Genomic DNA, 22071 nt, shown 5'->3' with positions numbered 1-22071 from the left:
ATTAGTAATACTTAATTTTCTTAAAAACTATTAGTTTTACAATATCATAGGTATCATCACAAAGCTGGAATGCTTTGCTAACTACTAACTAAATGTATATAAAACAAGCGCAGAAAGTAATTATCTTTTCCTTGAAATCTCGAAGAAATTAGCTGCGAATACCACGCACGTGTAAGCTATTATTAATACAAGTAAGGAATTATATTACCTTTAACCTTTTTATTTCTTTTCATCTTGATAGTAAAAACATATTTGTTATTTTTATATCTACGTATATTATGTGCAATTACTTTATTGTCTGCTCTTTGTAAAGGTTTCAGTTGAACAATATGTGTCAGTTCCGATTCGTGACGTATTTAACAATATTCGAAAGGTAAGGGAATTCGTTAATAGTATGAAGCAGTTGAAATATCATACGACTCTTTTGATTTCTCTTTGGTCTCAGGACAAAAGTTTCAACTTTAATTTTGCTCGTTCAATTCGTTATTATATCCCGCAGACAATTGACAATTGTATATAGCTTTGGTGATGATATAAATGTGCTCTACTTCTGGGTTTTGTGGAACTTAAATACCTATTGGTATCTTTATTTGATTGATCGACGGTACCTACTGAAATGCAGTGGCACATGACATTCTGGTACGGAGTCGCTCTTTAGTGTTATTCTGCCTTTACTTTGTTTCTTTAAACTAATACACATTTACGAACGTCACTCACCTAAGCATAGATCTTGAATACGGCCGTCATACTCTTTTGCGAATGAAATCTATTGATTTTTGACGTCTACGCTGCCGTAGTACCGAATAATGCGGACATATATTCATACAACGTTGACATGTAAAAGAGCATTTCAATTAACCTGGAATTTTGTCCTGACTGTTGTGGGAGGCGTACAAAAAGAATGACTAATCCCTACAAAGGATGATTTAATTTATACATACGTCGTCCAATATTAGGGTGTATGTACACAGCGACACGCGGTAACTCGCCGACTATATAAAAAAGGCGACGTGTAAACGAGTTCGTGTAACCCGTCGGCGCGCATAAAATGCGCCGTGGGCTGAACCCCTCACTATACATGTATGTGTGATAGCGCATCGCTTGTGTACTTCCCCGTTTTTTTGTTTTCATCTCTATAGGAGATACTTCACTCCCTTCGGCTACTCTCAAATTTGATTCCTATTAATTAATGTCCGCTTAAATATATATTCATTTAACTTCATAACAATTTAATACTATCCCGTCACAGCCCGTGTCACATAAGTAGTTATATTTTATAAAATAAACACGCTTAACTATTTTGTGTACAAAAAAAGAATTAAAATAAATAAGTTAAGAACAAACATTAGCAGTAACCAAAATGTGAGGACAGTTTTTCGTATCGCACGTTACTCCCTGAATTCACTCGAACCCGCTACGCTTTTTATTAATGGTGACGAAACTCCTCCGTTCCCGTTCTCACAGTGCAGTCAACAAAAAGAAAGAGAAGATTATAAATTCAACGCATGGTTCTAACTTCATCAGCCCAGTAGCTACGCACAAGGGGTCGATTTCCGCCACGAACACATTTGTGTGCCAATCAAACCACATCACTAAATACTCGCCTTTACTCACGGCATGAGTAAAATATTGGTATTATTATTCGACAAGGTTCCGCCACCCCTAGTCCACCGTGGACCACCCCAACTAAATCCGGCGATGTCTATAATTGAGGCAGGCGCATCTGAAGAGGATTAAATTGTTAATACTTTCATACGTACCTTTGATAGACACGCCTATTAGCATGGGTTTAATTTGAAGGGGTTTACATTCCTATAACATTGTAACATAGAGTTGCGTTGATACGTTTTGTTTGTATTGGAATACAGTTCGTTGGGGCTTGAAAGTCCCTAATTGATATTAATAAGCCGACGTCTGGCAATCTGTATAATTGTTATTGATTAGTATTTTGTGTTTCCTTATTAGTGTTTCGTATTTAAATGGTATAATCCGATTTATTTGGCTTTAAAACGGGTCAAACTTGTATTCGTTTGCCACAAGGCTTGTAGTCTAGTGTAAAAGCCAGAAACCAGATACAGGGGCACGATGTTACTATATCTGGTTGCCGCCGTTGCGTCGGCAGCGGGTCAAAGAGAATCGTACATTTCTATAGAAATCACAGTGATGGTAAGGTGTGTGGCTGTAAGCGGCCTGATAGCATTTACACGAAACTACAGCTCAGCATAGAGTTGTAGGTACAAGTAGTGTAATCTCTACTAATGTTATAAATACGAAAGTAGCACTCTCTGTCTTTATGTCTGTCTATCTGTCTGTCTGTCTGTCTGTGTGTTACGCTTTCACGTCTAAACCACTGAACTGATTTTAATGAAATTTGGTACAGAGATAGAGTTGACCTTGAAAAAGAACAGGATAGTTTGTATCCCGGACTTTTGAAGAGTTCTCTTGGAAACGCGATATAACCGTCCTCAACGCGGGCGAAGCCGCGGGCGAAAAGCTAGTGCTGTATAAACCCCAATTGAATAGGCTGGGGGGGGTTCCTAGGGGTCGATAAGTCAGTGTTGTCGGCATTCAGTGAAAGATTTAACGTGTAGGACTTTGCCTAATGTTTAAAGCCCCTTAGATCCTCGTAATAATCCTAGACTGACAAGTATTAAAGCACACCAAGCTGTTTTCTAATTTAAATTATAAATTTATGGTTGTGTTCATGCTATGTCACTCCTATAGATTTCGAGTATTAAAATTGTAACTCGCCTCAATTAGTGGTGAGGAATAAATAAGTACGGATACCTGGCATTATTCATTAAATACTAACTAACGAGTATATGGGTAAGGTACACGTATATTTATACAAGCTTTCGTTATGTTTCACGGTAGCCACATTCAATATTTCAACGTTTTAAATAAGTTATACCACTATTCATACTACTATTAATTTGCGATACTCATTTCGTTTATGAAATGTTCCCACTAATTATCTTTTGAGGACTTTACAAAACCAATAATACATACAGGTTTTGGGTAACAAATTCGAACTGCATTTGTATCGGTCGGTCATCATTAGTGTACTCTTTAAAGAGCTTAAAACTGTTCATGGCAGAAATGGAATTTTGAATAATTTTGATCAATGAACACATTTTACGGTCTCGCAATTTTGGTACTTATCATTAATGTGATTGAGTAGTGCAATCATATTTTACCTAAACTGATTTTTTTTGTAAGATCATAAAGATGTTCATTATCGTTTGAACAGCAGGTCACTTCTCGTCTAGTGTCATCATTCTCCATTAACAAGGTTGCCAATTCACATATAAAATTAGTTGTAAATACAACTGTCGTTTGGATTACATCTGTTGTGAAACACTTCTTTAGATGACTGTCCAAGTGATATTTGGTGCAGTTAGTGATGTTTTTACTCTTTCTATTTCCTATTATTATTTTCCTAAGACAACTAGTTGTAATTTCGTCATTATTTAATCAGTATTTTTGTTGGTAGGTATAGCATAGTTTTATAAGTTCAAATATGGCCAAGGATATGATGACAGTTCGTTCGTAATTTTGGACACAAGAATAAAGTCACTCACGGTAAGCGGCCTAACCGAATACTAACATTTTAGTTGACAACCAGTATCGTAAAGTTCTGTCTTTGTGTTGTCTGTCTGTTCGCTGTAAATAAATAACACTTTTACGGTCACAAAATAAACAAAGTTAGTAGGAGACGATTATTGTTTGGAGTGGGAAGCAGATAATTTCTTCATGAATAGTCGAAGTAGGTGCTAAAGTTTTTCATTAATACAGCAGAAATAATCTTATTTCAATTCAATTTGTGTTTTGCCGTGCGAAATATGTTATGTATAAACGCCAATCTAGCATAATAGTCGGTTTTGAGGAGCTTAAGAATAAATTGCATGCAACGATATTTTTATATTCTTCTTACAAAATAAATCATTTCATTTGATTTCTATCGCACCCGGCACTTTCCATAAGTAGTTTCCTATACTAAAAAAATAAATTTATCAATATTCTGTGAAAATAATTGCGAAGCGAATGTTTTGTTAAGTATTTGCGTACTAAATACGTCTTGAGTACAATTTGTTAGACACTAAAGAAATGCGGGAATCAGCTACGATTATTTTTTCAATATGTTTTAAACGTTTTTTAAACTACGCATAACCTTCGTTATGAGAAGCCTCAAGGGTTATATTAAGTAACTCACAAAACACTTGAAACACAAATGCCATCGGGGCCATTTCTTCTAAGATCAAACGACTATCTCAAATCAAAATATTTCGTCAGTAAGGGTGCCTACTATTAAATTTAATAAAAATCTGAATCTGGAAGAGAGATGATACTTCACACCTAGCAGGGTCTTAAACAACTGCATCTGTGTGAAAAATGATGGTATACCCCCAGCTTTTACTGCTGCAAGTTCGACATTCAATTACTATTAAATAAATGTTATTGTACTATTGCCAGGAGGGGGTGACAGGCGAGTGGCGAGGTGCTTGGGTGATGCTTATCCGACGAGTAATGGTCTACTACACAACCAAGGAGCCGACGGTCTGCACTGTTGACCTCAGGAAGACGAGATGTGTTGGTGAGTGTCTTCACCGATGTTATTACTTAAATATTATAAAAATATTCCGCATTAAAAAATATCTTTATTTGTGCAATTGAAATCTGTGAATTCACATCTATATACCCAGAATTATAAAGAGTACCTATACGTCACCATAATCTCACATACGCTTCGCTTGTGCAAGAATCGCAATTGGCAAGTGAGATTCTTCGTGGTGGTCTATAACTACCTCTCAGGTATCCGGCCAATCAAACTCATATTTAGAAAAGCGTTTTTATGACAATGTACTGGTTAGAAATTAGGCAATTATATTACATGTTCCGCCGCTAAGGAATAATACCGGAATATTTTTTCGAACATTGCAAAAATAACTGCTCCGTGCAGGAATTTATTTTTCCATCTCAAAGCTGTCCACGTATTGAAGATCAAAAAACATACTCATCACCTCACACCAACCTTCAACGACAGTAACTTACAATCGAATTTTGACAAATGAATAAAAAAATTGTAAGTATTAAAAAAGGTGACACAGATTAATGTTTTTAGAATTGTACTAAATAATAATTTATTTGAAAATTTCTCCTTTACTAAGATGACAATAGAACAAACGTAAGTCAGTAATAATGAACCTTTATACCTATCTACAAATAAATATGAAATGTACCTGTTCAGGTAGAAAACCGGTGTGTGTGGGTTTTCGTAATTGATTTTCTTAGACTGAATTCCTTTTATACTAAGAGCTGTCTAGGAATATTCCTAGATGTGATTGAACTCCATATCGAAACGGCATCATGCTACATTTTTAATGGCAAAGTCGATTTCAGTGGGTTTCCTTTGATTCTCCAATCGAGTTTTTTTGTAGTCGAGTTTTTTAACTCTTGCAACTTTAAGCGTCTTATAGTCTTATCAAACATGTCTTAAAAAAACTCGCACACCATTCACCATTGATACAATGTAATTCTACAGATAGACAGACACATCAAACTGATAACAACACTGGTTTCTCGTTGGCGCTTAAAAAAAGAAAATAAATCTTCTAACGTAAACGATTGTTAAAATTCGCATTTCATTTTGACTCTCGACGAGGGCCACTTACTCAGGATTTTACAACTTCATATTATAGCTTGATGAGGAGGTTTTGCCATCGATATGGAAGTAGGAAGCAGAATATAAGAACAAGTTCCTAAGTTGTTATATATCTACATACAATAGGCATATTTCATTAGTAAGGGTATTTTTGGCAGCTTTCATATGATACCGATATTGCTACGGTTGAAGGAAAAAAAACAACATTGTCCGAAAAAATACCGATTAAATTTTCCTGATAAAATGATTAAAAAAAAATATTTTACTGCCCAACAACAAACCAAACAATATTTCCCTATTAAATATGTATTTTTTTATAAATCAATAAACGTAATCCCACTTACTCGACGAGCTAATTAATTCCCGGATCAGATTATATATTAATCATATTTTCCAATAAAATAACAAGTATTTTACTGGCAATTTACAATGAGTAACCGCACTTGTAATGTACTCCTCGTTTCGCTCGCGCTACATTTATAAGCCCATTAGTTAGCTTTTAGGATTACGTTGAGCATATCATTTTACATTTTATTTTATTACGTACTGAACTATATTATATTTTTCAAAATCCCTCTTGTAGTTTTATGGTTAATAATGGATACGTATATTGTTCCCTCAAACATAAATTGATGAAATTATGGTGAATTAAACTTACGCTTACGTTTAACGTACGCATTTTGCGAAAAATGCCTTTCGAATTATCCTCAACTATGAAGCCGTTTTAGTTCTCCAGTGAAACGAAGAAAATGTGTGTCACTACTTGGATTTTTACTTTTTGTTATCATCCCTATTATATCCTGTAGAGGAAACATAATACAATTTTCGCGTGCCGGAAATAATATCTTCAAAGGAAAACAATTATTACTATAGTTACCAAAATAGCGACGAAGCGATGACCGAACACAATAAGCCCCGAGGTGAACGACCTCCTTAACCTCTTCTTAAGAGATCAAAGTATTCCCTCTCGGCGTCGGATGTCCTTGAACCTTGCCTCGCCCTTACGTCGGATTGACCTCGCGTTTTACAAATATCGGAGCAATTAGGTCAATGTTACCGATTTGTCGGTTACTCGACATCGAAAGCGAGGGGTTCGTGTCCCGCCGGAACTATTCACGATACGATGTTCGTGTTTAAAAGTTTTACTAGTTTTTAAGAGTATGTAGGATTATAGAATTTATTGATATACAGCGGTTTCATAGGATTACGCCAATGTTAGACATTGAAATAAAACTACTTTTACGGATTTTGGTTGTGTCCGTGACCATGATGCAAAGGTGTCAAAACGTCGGGAACTAAAATCTTAAATTAAACCGCGATAAAATGAAAGTAGTTTTAATTCAACTTTTTTGTTGGATCGTTTTTATTAGTTCTTATTGTTTAGTGAAAAATAAATTAAAAATTGCAATTATGGGTATTTGATTAAATTTATTCTGACAAGTTAATTAAAAAAAAACTCTTTTAAGCATATAACAATAGATGATAGAAAAGCATAATGGAGGTATCAAGTTCGTCACATTGATTTTATCTATAGAGATTTAAAAAAAGTTTTAATTAATCCAAACCAATATTGTAAACTAGCTTTTCGCCCGCGTCGAGGTCGGTTACATCGCGTTTCCAAGAGAACTCTTCAAAAGACTATAAAAACTATCCTATGTTAAATTCTTTCTCAAGATCAACTCTATCTCTGTAACAAATTTCAGTGGTTTAGACGTGAAAGCGTAACAGACAGACAGAGTTACTTTCGCATTTATAATATTAGTGGGGTTTGGGGATACTGTAAAATCATAAAAAATACCAAGTGACGTCATGTTTAGGTACTGCGTCACCCAATTTAATCGATAACAGAAGAAAGGTCTTCAACATTTTTTGAATATCTGACAAACTTATTATTTGCTAGTCAAATACTCTAATTCAAAGATTAAAATGTTAATTTCTGCTTTTTATAATATATTTTATACAAGAATACAAAAAACAATTCCAAGAAATTAAGTAGTAATGAAAAGCGAAATATAGTCCATCAAATAAATAATCAGGATCTGCTGGGTACCTTCTCATCGATAAAGAAATCGGTGCCAAGCCTGTTTTTGTGACGTTAATATTTAGTTTGAAATAATATTACGTGTTACGTTGTTTGTCAGCAATGGACTCCTAAACTACAAACGCGGACAAAGTCGTGGGCTACAGCCAGTGAATTTTTAACTTGAATTGAATTTAAATCCTGCTGCTAATAGTTGAGGTCCCAACTTATTAGACCAAAGTAATAGTATACCAAACCGAATATGAATCCGACGGATTTATATTTTCATTAAAACAATAGGTTTCTTAGAAACATAAAATATATAAACAGCAAACAGAATAACATTGGCGTAATTTTCTCATAAACGATACGTCTTGTCTCATTAAACTACGCTATTCGAAAACGAAAGAAGTTAAGAAAACTCGTGATCTCATACAAGTGTGAAAATAAACTCAAATTAAATCAACATATGCTAAGAAAAACGTAGAATCTTGTGTTGTTTTCGTGACTAATAATGCTATTGTTCATGTAAATGAATACCATGGAAGGGGAATACCAAAGACGACAGAACTTTGAATAGAGTAATTGTTTTCCCACCACCACTTCATTTAGACGCTCTCGTCAGCGATTTATACAACTCGCTTCATTACTATTATTTGTATTTATACAACAAAACAACCCTTGTTCAATTTGTCAACCGAAGGCAAATAATAAAGGATATTAATAGTAGTAAAGCAACGGTCGGACGCACGCCGAGGGGTGAATATTTGGGGTAACAATCGCGCGGCGGATTTGGGCATAAAGAAAACACCAAGTGAACTTATTTCGTTGGCCTATCAGGGGCGAAGTAGGTCAAACCCCTACTTAGCTCCACCCACTTAGAACCGCCCACGGTTTTACCACAAAGAATCCCTTAAGTCTTTTGTCACACCATTGTTATACACAGTCCCCATTGTGCCCATAAAGCAATATAGCGGCCATTTGGTTTACGCTGCGGCGCGGCGCTCTCTCGGAGCTCGGACTGTGTCTAGCCGAGGCTATATCGATTTTTAACTTTACTAGGTACTAGGTAGGTATTCTACCTGAATAAATCCAAGAAAAAATAGATTTTAGGGGGTCCATTTAGTCTTAGAAAGCGTTGCATTGGCCAACTGTTGCATTCTCAGCTCGAAACGTGCATAATTTATGACCCCACTTTAGAAGTGATGTTCCATGCAAGGTATTGTATAATTCGAATTTTGGTACTTTTAAGGAATAAAATCATCACGATACAATAGTAAATCATCTTGAGTATCTCGGGAAATCGCACGTACTATTAATCCATTTCTGTCCCTGAAACAGAACGACGAGTTATTGTCCCTAATTACATACGTATTTATGTGTGCATATGGTCAGTGAGTAATCGTTCATCGTCGTCTACGTAGCAGTCTCTTGTTTCCTTTGGTTTAAAGAATATTGTGTAATAAGATCTCGCGATCATTAATTTAATCACCTGTTAAGCACTTATCCTCTCCTGATACTAACATCTACGTTTTGCATATCCATCCATCCATCTCTGTCTTTCCTTATGGAACCTTTTATGGAAGACCAGAGATGTATTGTTTGTGCCATCTTCGGGAACGAAAGTTACAGCACCTTCCTGCCTAATGATAGTGGTGGAAAAAGCTTTAGATGTTCATGTATCTTGTGTCTGTAAATTAGGTATTAATTTCCTAAAATAACAATTGGCTGTACTTTTTATAAAAAAACATAAAAGAACCTACCTCGCCTCCGCTAAAAATAAAACAGGTTAGACAACTCATATGTATAGGTACAGATTGTAACATTAAAATCTGTACCTATACTATGAGACCTATGTAGGTCTCCATATTCACCAATTACCACTTACAAAATTCAATAGTTTACCATGCGTCGAAGATTCCATAACATACTTCTCGGTGAGTTGACAGACCTAATCAGAATAACTCGACGGAACAATGTGTCCTATCTTAGGTTAATTAATGTTCCGAACAATTTGCGCTTGTTATGACTAGGCGGAACAATTTGCTTAACTAACTTGGCCTTAAATACTTTCGGTAGTCCGGATATGATAAAATTACACGTACAGTCAGGAACATAAGTCGGTAATAATTTGATTTACGAAGTTCCTCTATTCTTCTGTCATTTGTAACAGTTGATGCTTAGTATGTTTACACTTAAACTATTACAGTTGTTACAGCTATTTTGATATCTATAATATATGGTGAGCAATTGTACAGAAATTCAAGGTCCGTAATATTATTGCTAATGCTGAAGAGGGATACTTCTCTACACTGTGTAATGCGCTGTCACATTTCAACAACACGATAAATAATATTACTTTAAAACAAAGTTTTTGACCTACTAATTATGATTATGAATTTCTGTTGCTGACAGTACACACAGTTCGCTCGTATGCTCGCTTCGTAATGTACGAGATAATTGTGTTTAATTATTGAAGGACACTGGTGATACTTATCATCAACTCTATTCTCTGGGAATATGATAGGGATTAGAATAAATTTTAAAGTGGAAACTTCTTTAGCGGCGCTGAACACTTTTTTGTATGGGTGAAAACATCTAAACTCGCATCCGGGTCTAGTGATGCTGATCGAAAAAACGTAAGATAAAAACTTATTTAGAGCAATACTGCATCGATAGCGATATAAATAAATTCTGAATTCTACCACATAAATGATAAAACTTTTATAATTATAATAAAATATAAAACATATAGAAATATTGAAGTTTTCACTTCTGCCGGCACTCCCGGAGTGCAACCCGTAGTTATTTTTTATATGTACATACTTCGCAATCCGAAATCATCGATTTCAACTGTGGCTAAGCTTTCTTGTATGTCGTTTTTATTCTTAACGCTTGTATTTTTAACCAGCCATTCTGAATTTTATTATTGACTAATTGATTGAAAGGTAAGATATTTAAAACTTCCATCGAACAAGCAAGCCGACGCACAATGCTCCTCTCCTCAGCGTTTTCTTTTCTATAATAAAATTCCTTTGAGCCATTCTTCACTTCAGTAAATGCTTTTGACATTAATGTTGTATCCCAACTCTTCACTGATCTCCCATTAAAAGATTCACGAGCAGAAAAAGTAGACAAACAACTTAATTTTTATATAGCAGATAAAGCATCAAAGATTTGTTAAAATGAGATGTTGGATCACACAGTACTTAAAGTTACATTACCATACTGGTTCTGACCCAGCGTCTTGACTATTGAGTACACAACCATAACAAAAATACTACATTGAGTTTGAGATAAAACACTTACACTTAATCGTAACGGTTTTGTAAGTGACCCTTTGGGAATCATTAATGTTGCTAAGGACTGGCAGTAAATTCGTTTTATTGAACGCAACCGGTTCGGTCAGACAGTCCTGAGGTCATGCCTGAGATCACGTTTATTAACATAATACTCCTGCCCTATATTATCTGATCTACTGTTAGTATGCCTCCCCACTTGCTTATTTGGTTTGCTGTAGAATCCGGTTTTATTCGCTATTAATATACTCGTAATACTTACGTTTTTACAAGCGCGAATTCTTTGTGCAACTGATCTTGCTTTGTAATCTGACAACCAGCTGAATAGTTTGTTTGTTTACTTGAATGCGTTAAGCTTTTTATTCAAGTATTGTGTTTTTTATAGAAAGAAATACGTTTGTCGTTACAAGTATTCAATTTTGATCAAAGTGACCCTTTACATAATTTGATTTAACACAACAGCGCAGCAAAGTCGTCAATGTAGCGACGCCGCCGCGCCGGTAGGTGACTTCAATTTATTGCTATTTTTTGTAAACTCCAGAACTATTTAACCTTTTTTTTAATCTTGCCTCATCTCTTTATAACCACGCGAACGAAGTCGCGCGAACAGCAAGTATTTTAAAAATATTACTCCCGAACCGTGATTTACTCAATCCTCGTGTCGCAGAAGTGATGACATCACATACGTTATTAACACTCTGACAAAATATTGTATTCATGGAACCTGCACTTTATTAATTAATCGAAAATTTTGCTCAAATAATTCTTCAGATCTCCAATCTGATATACTCGTATTACATATATTTCCCCACATCACATCCTTTACAAAATACTTTTTCTCTTCCCTTCTATACGCATACATAAACGTTTATGTATATTTGATAAGAATTCATAGATAATTGAAAGATAAAGTGAATACGTATTCACTTTATATCTTTTCTCAGTACTCAGAAAGTTACCTGTAATAGACTACCAATTTTCCTTTCATGCACCACAGAAGCTTCAGCAGATGTGACGGGAGAACGCGGGCCTCCGAGCACGAGGCAACTAAAGCCTTCGACATCCGACGATATCAGTCTCAAGCGATCACACGGCCATACAACTACGTAAAAGATACGCTTCGTTGATGGCAACTAAAGTGGCCGAGTAAGCCACTTGCGTTGTCTCGTGTATAACGATCCTAACACTACCTTGAACATGTTATTATTTTCTTTTATGCCCTGCATCCGAGTTTTTATTATATTCTGCTCCATGTTACATGACATTTATTGAACTAGGTTATCGAAACTATGGAAAGTATCTGTGTTATTGAACATTAACATAAAGCTTTTGCTCTTTTTTTAATGTAGGCCTTAATTTAAAATCTGTATCATTTAAATTTACCATTTTTTTTTGATGGCATGTGAAACTATCCTTGCAATCTTTAAAATAAAATCACTGTGCTAAGACTAGACTCACAGCAGGATTGGACAGCACTGAAAGGGTTAAAACCGCCTATATTTATTATTTTGTAACTAATAACGACATTATTATAATTATTGCAATTAAAACAGAAAAAGTATCATGTGGTTTCGGTATGTGTGCCAAAATAATATAACTAAACGAAGCACTTCGGTCATTCAAATCAAAGTTACTCGTTAATTCCAAAATAGAGCTACCAAATATACATGTTCTATGTTGAAGTAAAATAACGTTTTACAGCACAAATAATGCTCGACAGTTATAATTATAATATTTCACTTTCAATTTACGTTAATAACGTTAAGTTCACAATGTTTAACGCTGAACATGTCAAATAAATAATTATGCTATTTAAATAAATTGAGGAGTGATTAATAAATTAAATAGAAATTCAATATAACAAATGAATGTTGAGCAGCTTTATTATAAACTAGCTGTGCCCGCGACTTCGTTCGCGTGGTTGTTGAGAACAAAACAACGTCGTTTGCGTCTCGATGCTCTCTTGAGACCACCAAGTTGCGGTCCGTGTTCTTTGTGAACTTTAACGTGACTCCCTTTCGGTGAACGTTTCAGATTCACGTGAAAGAGCGATGTGCTCTCGGTTAGCAGATAACCGTGCTTCACGATCTTCTTCCGATTCCTGAGACCTACTAAGTCTCATCCTTTTCGCATTTCGGCTATGCAGCGAAAGGTTAGTTTTTTTCTTTGAGGCATTTTCAAGGAAAATTTAAGCAATAAAAAAACCAACAACACTTATGACCGAATAGCCTACAAACGTAAAAGAACGGTGCGTCGAACAGTCTAAAGCCGAGTATGCACGTACGAACAAATTTGTTGAGTTACATGATACGCAACAACTTGGTTCGCACGTGCGTACCACTATCGAACATCGAACACTCTGTTCGTCAAACATGTTCGCGGCGATCCTTGTAGTGTGTTCTGATGGACGGTGTTCGAAGAGCTTTAATAAATGTTACGCAACAAAACTGTTCGTATACCTAGATCTGGGCGGGGTGCGGGCCCGTTATCGCAGTGCGGATCCATCTAGGATCCGCTTTAGGAAACAACATTTCGTGAATCACTGCGAACATCAAAAAATTCTCCGCTACTTCACAATCGACCACTTCCAACGGCGCCGTCATGGCTACTAAGATAGAGTTCACGACTGTTGTTCGCGAACTCGACTCGAACTATGTTTGCGTTCGTGTTCGAATATGCCGTCCATTCGTACGAACCAAATGTTCGGGTCTGGTGTTTGTGTTCGCTATGTTCGTGTTTGTACGTGCGTACGCGCCTTAAGTATGACAACGAATCGTCTGTTCGTGGTCGTGACTCAACGAATTGGCTAAGTTACTGTAAAACGATTGGCACTATTAGATACAAACTACGAAGTAAATAAAATACTACTTTCCTACTTCAAACCAATGACCAAACGAAACCAAACAGCCAATACTTATATTTCGACCAATTTAGAACAACGATTATCTTCCAAGCAACCTAAGACCTTTTACGACACACTCCAGAACTTTTAAGACACCAAACGAAACCTAATTTTTCAAGTAAACACGGTCGACGTGATTCTCGCGCGGAATCTCTTAACACCGCGATTCAGAAAATGACGTCATTTGCACAACGCCATCTATCGGATTTGGATTTCAACTATCAACATTAGTTCTATTTTTAGTCTTAAGATGTCGTTGCAAGTACTATACTGAACTGCGTAACGTAATATTTTACTTCTTGAACTCACTAAATTAATCATATCTTTTGATAGAGTGAACCGATTTCGATGAAATAAAAACTAAGTTATACCTCAAGTTGCGTATAATTTTTGTATATAAACATTGTCTGCATTGAATTCGTAGATTTTACGTGATGCGCGCACAAACAAACAGATAAACAGACAAACAGACAAAAATTTCAAAAATGATGGAAATGGGTTCTGTTACTTATCTTTTCACACGCTGGCTATTTTTTTTTTCAATTTCTTCAATGTACAAAAATTACTTTTCTACAGATTTATTATATGTATAGATAATGTGAATATATAAAATTTAACCACATAATTTCAAATTGTTCTTTATCTTATAACCACTCAAATTTTGTAATGGCCTTGTGCTTCTATGTGTAGAATGCACTAAGTGCAGGTTCGGTCCCAACCGAGTGAAAGTATCAAAGTGACGCTATGAAACAAATTTGTTCAACGTCCTTATATTTGACGAGATTGTTGCCGGCCTTTTACCGACCGAGACTGATGTGAAACCTTAACTAAGTCATACGTACCTATCATATCTAACGGAACATTCCGGCGTCCCATCAAGCGTCCCGTAACGCCAGAACACCGTCAACCAGTAATGCGTTATTGCGTCGAGAATGGTTGTATGTTTTATTATATGTAAGTATATGAAACTTGTCTGTTCTGGCTTCACGCGATCGATATCAGTGGTGGAACGAATGCCAGTTTTTAGCATTCACAAATGCAAAAATTGGGTTCTGTTTTATTGTGCTTCCTGATTTTGTGGCAGCTCAATTATTCCTATGCGTGTACCCTCACGTTTCGTTTCAGGCATTGCTGGGCTAATTAAAAAACTTATCGGTTGTTTAATTTATTTTACCTTACTTGAAAGAAATAAAATAAACTACAATACATGTATTTTTATAAAATACAGGTTTCTGTTAATACATATAAAGCTATACAATTTTAATATTAATTCGAATGACTACGATCGATAATGTTATTGTTATGGTACCTATTTATTTGTTTTTTTTTTTTAAATAAGTTCGTCTTTAACGCCTCGTCAATTAATCGCCGAAAATTAGTATAATAACTTAGTAGTCGTTTTTACGGTATTGAGCCAATTTTGGTAATAAATATGGTTGAAATGTTTCTCTATATTAACCTAACATTGTTGTAATTGTTTTTTGTTTCTAATGTTTACACTCGCAAAATGTACCTAGAATGTCATTTTACGAATACGGATCTCCAGATAAATGCAAAAATGTTGACAAAAGCGAGTATTTGTTGCAAAACTTTTTCAGAAAAGAATGGACACACTATGACAGAAAACATTTAATTTTACTGTGCATGCGTAGTCTAACTGAAACTTAGCGCAGACCAATTAGTTTAGGATATTGAGTTTGTTAAGCACAACCGCCTTTCAAACCCGCCGGCGCTCACACACATCCTTGATTGTCTTTGACACTTATGATTGAAAAAGCTTTTCCGAACCTTTTGTGTCAAATCTGCCGATCAGACTTTCAAACTAAGCTGACAATACTACTTCACCAAATCGATCCGGTTTCAATCGTATTTCTAAGCACATCTCTGTCAATATGTAGTGCACCTTTCGAATACAAAACATTGTAAAAGTCAGATCATAGACAAAGTAGACGAGGACTGTCGTATTTCGAAAAAGTTGGCTTGTTTAATTAATTGCACTCTATAACAGAAACGGACTCTCAAAATTCTTGGGTTTCCAAAGGAGTCCTACGAAGACTAGACACAATTTAATATCGAGTCCGGCTTGATTTCTCATTTACTTCGAAACTTTGACGCAGCTCTAGCTTGTGTACAAATAAATGTACTTTCAAAGTTTTGCTTGAACGGTCAAAATGGCTGGCTTGGACTGGTCCTCAACTAACTTTGGTGAGCCTTAAGTCTTACTCATAAGGAAGCACTGTAGCCTTCAGCTAGTGTACATGTAATTTCAAATGCAATTAATTTAAGTGGATTGTGGGACGAATATCTGTCCGGGCCGTTTCAGCCTAGTGTGTGCCATCACTACATACAAAGACGCTACCGCTGTTTGTCCCTATACTTATATGTTTAATTGCAAAAACTGGACAACAGATTCTGACGCGATTTTTTATTCAATAGAGCGATTCAAACGTTTTCATTTATCCTACTAATATTATGAATGCTAATTATTTTTGTTGTACATATTACGCAACAACTACTAAACGGATTAAGACGAAACTTGGTCCAGTGAAAGTTTATAACCAGGATTAACATATAGAATAGTTTTTATCCCGATTTTATATTTCCGTGGGGTCGATTTGTAGAGAACGAGCTTGTGGGCAACAGCTAGTGTATGCATGATATGGTTGACAAACACTGATAATTGAAAAGGCTAATGATACGACTATTTTTTACGCTTTCCATGCAAACGCTGACTGACTGACTACGAGAGAAATCATAATAATGTAGAATTTTGTACACCTTATGAAAGTAACAAAAAGTATTTTAAGGTGGTCGCCTCACCATAACTATTATTTGGTCAAAAATTGGCCCTAAACATTTCATTGATGTCTTAGGACATATCACAGCTTGAACACGTCAAACCTTTTTCTTGATTGATCATTTAATTGATTTGAGTTCCAAGATATTCTTTTCCATCAATTAAGTGCCTAACCTATTGGATTAAAGCTGCATAATTTATGAAATCCAGGTCCATATTTGTATTAATCTCTATTAATGTTATAATAAGCGGTCATATCAAACAATTAGGTTGTAAACGCATCTAATTAATTGCCACTAAACTAATTAGTTTCAATCCGATGATTGCGGTCTTGATATTAGTTTTGGAACTATAGATAGTATGTAGGTATAACCAAAGGCTCGTTTAGGTAGTGCCAAAAATGTTGTGCGAGTCGCAATACATAGATACATAGCCGCGCAGCTTTGGCCCCCTTATTTCATTTTGTTCTCCTGGGTGAAACGCTAATGACTTCAACCCACGTCAAGGGCACAGCCGGCGTGGGGATGTATCGAACTTTCACCGACTAAAAACACCCCTTCTAATGATTTAGCCAGTCACGGGGTCGCATGCTCGCTGCGACATCTTTGGCCCCCTAGCCAAAGGACATTATTTTATTTCTGGCAATCCTCAACGTTGATAGAAAAGGCTCGAATGATTGGAAAAGACAGGTGAAAGACTTATCGAAACAAAAAGTAATTTTAATGAAGCGCATTGTTCCGAACGTTAAAACGGAATCCTTTTACTGAGGCAACAGTGTCTCCCAGTATATCCATCTGTCCGCCGCCACCACGCGGTAACGTACCGCGATAGCTAAGCAGTTGAAACTTTCAAAGTTAATGTATGTCTGTTCGTGCTTTATAAACAACATCGACGTCAAACGAGGATTGTTACGGTCTTATGTTTGCTGGGTGACAAAAACAACTGCGCTTTTCTTTAGCCTTCTCGTAGGGACCTTCAGTTGCGCGAATCTGACTCGCACTTGACCTTTTATTTTTAGACGGTAAAAGTTTTAGAAACATCGTTTGTTTGTTTATTGAAAAATATCATCGCTGGCTATGTATCGGAACTTGCACTATATTCCTCACCTGGTCTAAATGCGCCCTAACTCGTATGCCATTAAAATAATAGTGTAGAAATATTTGGATTACAAGTTCAATTTGAATTCAAAATGGTTCAAGCGTTGATAGGAATAATTTCCTTAATGTTTCAAAAATAATTTAGATCGGAAAAATAGAAAAACTGTGACAATTAGTGTTTTATTGTAAAGCCTAATATATTTATTTTTTATTTTATAAAAACGACTCCCGTACTAAGGAATTTAATCCTTGTGTCGCGGGGGGTTTCACAAACATACAATTCTCATGCACAAAGACACCCAGACTCAGGACAAGCTTTCGTGGATCGCACAAATGCTTGTCCGACGCGGGGAACGAACCCACGACACGTCGAGTAAAGTAGGTTTGGCGTGATGACCTCAACCACTCGGCTATCCGTGCAGTCTTTGCTATTTCAACAAGTGGTAAAGTTGCTAAATAAAAACAAATTTATAAACAGCCGAAGAGGATTATTAAAATTGACAATATTGATGTTCATCACCTTTTTTGTCAATTATCTGTGTCGCGAGTATGTTGTTTCCAAGTTCCCATATTAAGTCATTGAATATTGTTGAATAAACGTTTGAAAAGCTGACAGTGTTTACATTTTTTGTTACTGACGTTACCTCGTACCTACTATCAAAATCGAAAGCCAATAACAAAGTAAACAGATTTACAAAGTGTCAGTATTTCGGTGACTTGCCGGAATCAGTCTTTAATATGTTTAAATATAATCAAGTCAACTCTTAAAGTATTTCTTTTCTAATAGCTGCACAGCACTCACGATATTTTATTAAGTAGTTGGTTAAGTGTTAACCAATTTTGTTGGGTGTGTCGGTATTGTAATTGATTTATTTACTTTTATTTAGGGGTTTTTTTTAAATATGTCAGCCCCATCGTACAATATTAGTTCTTATTTATACCTAACTAGCTTTTCGCCCGCGGCTTCGCCCGCGTCGATGTCGGTTATATCGCGTTTCCAAGAGAACTCTTCAAAAGTCCGGGATAAAAACTATCCTATGTTCTTTTTCAAGGTCAACTCTATCTCTGTACCAAATTTCATTAAAATCGGTTCAGTGGTTTAGACGTGAAAGCGTAACAGACAGAGTAACTTTCGCATTTATAATATCACTATGGATTAAAGTTAAATCGAGTCTATTTAATTTGTAATTCCTTATGAATAGTTCCCGCTTCACTTCGTTTCGGCTACATTACATCAGCAAATGTTGCACATCTTCATGTAATTGATTTAATATTTGTTTTTAGTGACTCAGGAGGCCGACGAAGATACGAAGTCGGTTTGCCCGACAGACGGCTGCGACAACCTACTGCTGGACTGTCCACACGCTACCCTGTACTTGAGGTTCCCGCACGAGAGAGAACTTAAGGTAAGTTTTACTGACTTATTAATAATCTAAATATACGTAGTTTAGTACTAGTAAGCATTACTAGTTAACTGTTTCTATGCATCGAAAGACCTATCATATTTTTTTAACTATAGAAGAATAAGAGAAACACAGCCTGTTAAAAAGAAAAAATGATTGAAAGAAGATGTGTCGGTAGTATGTTTTAGCTGGTTAAATGTCAAACTGTCTTGACACCACGCTGGCCCTAAATAATATAAAAAACTTTTTTTATCGGTCGCAAACCATGCTTTCGACGGTACGCTTTTGAACTGCAACGGACGAGCTAATAGGGCTGCAACACGGACCTCGAGGCTGGTAGGTAACCGAGCTTAAGGCGTTGCTAAGGGAGAATGAAACTTTTAGGGCGATATGGGACAACAAAGAAGCAACCTTGGCCGTGAAATTTCAAAAAACGTACTGCTCATGTAATAGACTTGCGATTTCTAAAATGTCTTGTTGTAAATTGTATTGAATCATTATTAAACTTAATACCATTATCAAACTTCGACCGATATGAAATAACGCACCAGAAAAATTTAAAATTTTAATTGCCAGAAATGGAAACCTAATCTATACTCTAATCTCAGGTTGAAACATTGTTATTGTGTTCAATAGACCATTCATCGAGGACGATTTTAGGCTATATAACATCACGCTGCAACTAATAGGAGCGAAGATACCATGGAAAATGTGGCAAAAACGGGGAAAAATATTAATCTTCGAGGGCTTTTGTTCAAAAATTAAAATTTATCAAGATAACTAATTAAGAACTTATTATCAAAATAAAGTTATATCTTCAAACCACGTGGACGAAGTCGGGGGCAACAGCTAATGTCCTAATATTGTGTAAAAATGTAAACTTGAACTAGTCATTTTCACTATACAATGCGCTATTGTAAAATATGATTTGCGGGCGATATTTTTTAATATGGCGGTATTACCGATTACCGATTATGTCATATTCAATCAAATTTTCTAAAGATGTGTCAAAAACGTCTAATGCATACCCCAGCCCCTTGGCGCGCTCGTACATAGAGAAACAAATTTACGCATTCTTACACTACTAGGAGAACAGACGAGTCGTTATAATTGAGGGCTGCTTCAATTCAGTTGAAAGTCGAGTCGATACTACCTTGTCTGGGTTCTCAAAAACAGAGCGTCTGTCTCGGAAAGTTTTACTTTGATTCAAGTTTGCGGACTTCTTCAACTGTTTGAACTTGGGAATTAAAATGAAACACCAGACATTTTCAGTTCCTAACAACCAATTGTTTTAATGGTGTAAGTACAACCTGATGTTCTTAACAAGGGTGTGCGATCAGGTGTATTATGATTCGAACCACGTTGTAAATATTTCGGATTATTAAACAAAGCTGACCGATCGAGTAGAAAAGTTGTGAAGAAACTAAGTTGTTACTACTATAAGCTCTGAATTCCGAATTTAAACTTTCTAAAACTCGTTTTTGAGGTACCCTTTTCGATATTTCAATTTTTACAAATATATTTTGTAATTTTGTAAGTGAGATGTTGTAAAAAAAACTTTTTGTTGATATTTAGAATAAAAGAATATTACGATATTTGTGGCCCATTATGTGAAACCGGAAATTACCACCCAGCAAAGATGACACAGATTCTGAGGCGCTTATTCATATTGTTTGTTTAAACTTGGATTGGACAAAAGTCTATTACTTATAAATCGCTTTTAAAAACTTGAAATTATGTTTTCAATCAAAAAGCACTGAATAAAATCAATGTAAGCAAAATTTCTAAATCTTTAGTAATTAGTTTTAAACATTTTCATAACTGCTTAGATTCTATAAACCGCGTTTTTTTCTCGTTATGTGCCTGGTTTTATTTGATATAGTATTAATTAATTTGCGCTCAATTAGAATGCGGGTCCTTGTGTAGATAGATACCAAGAACTAGTATCAGTCATGATTGGATTTACATAAAATTTATACATTTAAAACCCGCCTGAACTAGTATGCAGTCGAATGTTCCAATATAAAAAAGGAATCCTATTCGATAACCAGTATTGCTTACTGCTAGCTGGTGATTGCTGTTCTGGCATATTATGAGGCTCGTCTCCTACGTTAGGTTCGACTTCGGGTCTGATCGGATTTAGCTGAGTACCAGATTTTACATCCACACCTAAACGTGGGCTACTCGGTGCTATGGAAGTCAAGCTCTATCGTCATCATAAATGAAAACAACCAAACAACGGAATGCGAATCATCAAAATAACGAAATCACTGTTTTTAAGCAATACAATATGGAATAAAGAACATCCAGGCCAACCGAGCCCGAACTCGTCCCGTTTCTGTAATAATCACAAACATCGTGTTCGTAGATCCTAAAGAAGTCTTAAGAACTACATGCACTCTATGACATTGAACGTAGGTACCTATTTCCTTCTACAAAATACGAATAACTCGCATCACAAGAAGAACTCAAATGTTTTAAAAACTTCAAATTCATGTCTTTATTGCGAACTAAGTGTAGGTATACAAATTTTGAAATTGTTAATATTAGGTAGGCTCTTGGAACTTAGTTGCCTGTTAGGGCATTGCAATTTCTTTTTTTAACTATGGAGTACATGCATTGTCATGTTAAAAATACAGAATTTTAATTTTATAAGACTAATTGATGCTTATTACGAGTACATTAAAATGTTAGTTAATGAGCTATTAACAAACTTAGACTTTTGTCACTGGAAAAGTTAGTCGCACCAACGTTGGAGTCTTTCAAAATGCGTTTCAATTGAATTGTTAATATACATATTTATATAATTATTCATTAATCATAAGAATATTGTACTTAATTATACATATTAAAGGCCAAATGAAAAAAAAAATACATTTGTTGTTCTAAGG

General features: G+C 35.6%; 1 protein-coding gene across 1 annotated transcript in view; it reads left to right on the top strand.

Annotated features, from left to right (window-relative positions):
* LOC113508587 (arf-GAP with Rho-GAP domain, ANK repeat and PH domain-containing protein 2) overlaps positions 1-22071 on the top strand; it is a gene marked incomplete in the record, with an annotated part of 57463 nt that overhangs the window by 25579 nt on the left and 9813 nt on the right. The window contains 2 exon segments of the mRNA XM_026891714.1: positions 4474-4594; positions 19062-19183. Of these exon segments, the coding sequence (XP_026747515.1) occupies positions 4474-4594; positions 19062-19183 (243 nt within the window).

Source organism: Trichoplusia ni, chromosome 1, assembly GCF_003590095.1.
Source record: "Trichoplusia ni isolate ovarian cell line Hi5 chromosome 1, tn1, whole genome shotgun sequence".
In the NCBI taxonomy this organism is placed as follows: Eukaryota; Metazoa; Arthropoda; class Insecta; order Lepidoptera; family Noctuidae; genus Trichoplusia; species Trichoplusia ni.
Note: the sequence above shows the minus strand (reverse complement) of the source record. Positions and strands in the feature narration are given on the sequence as shown.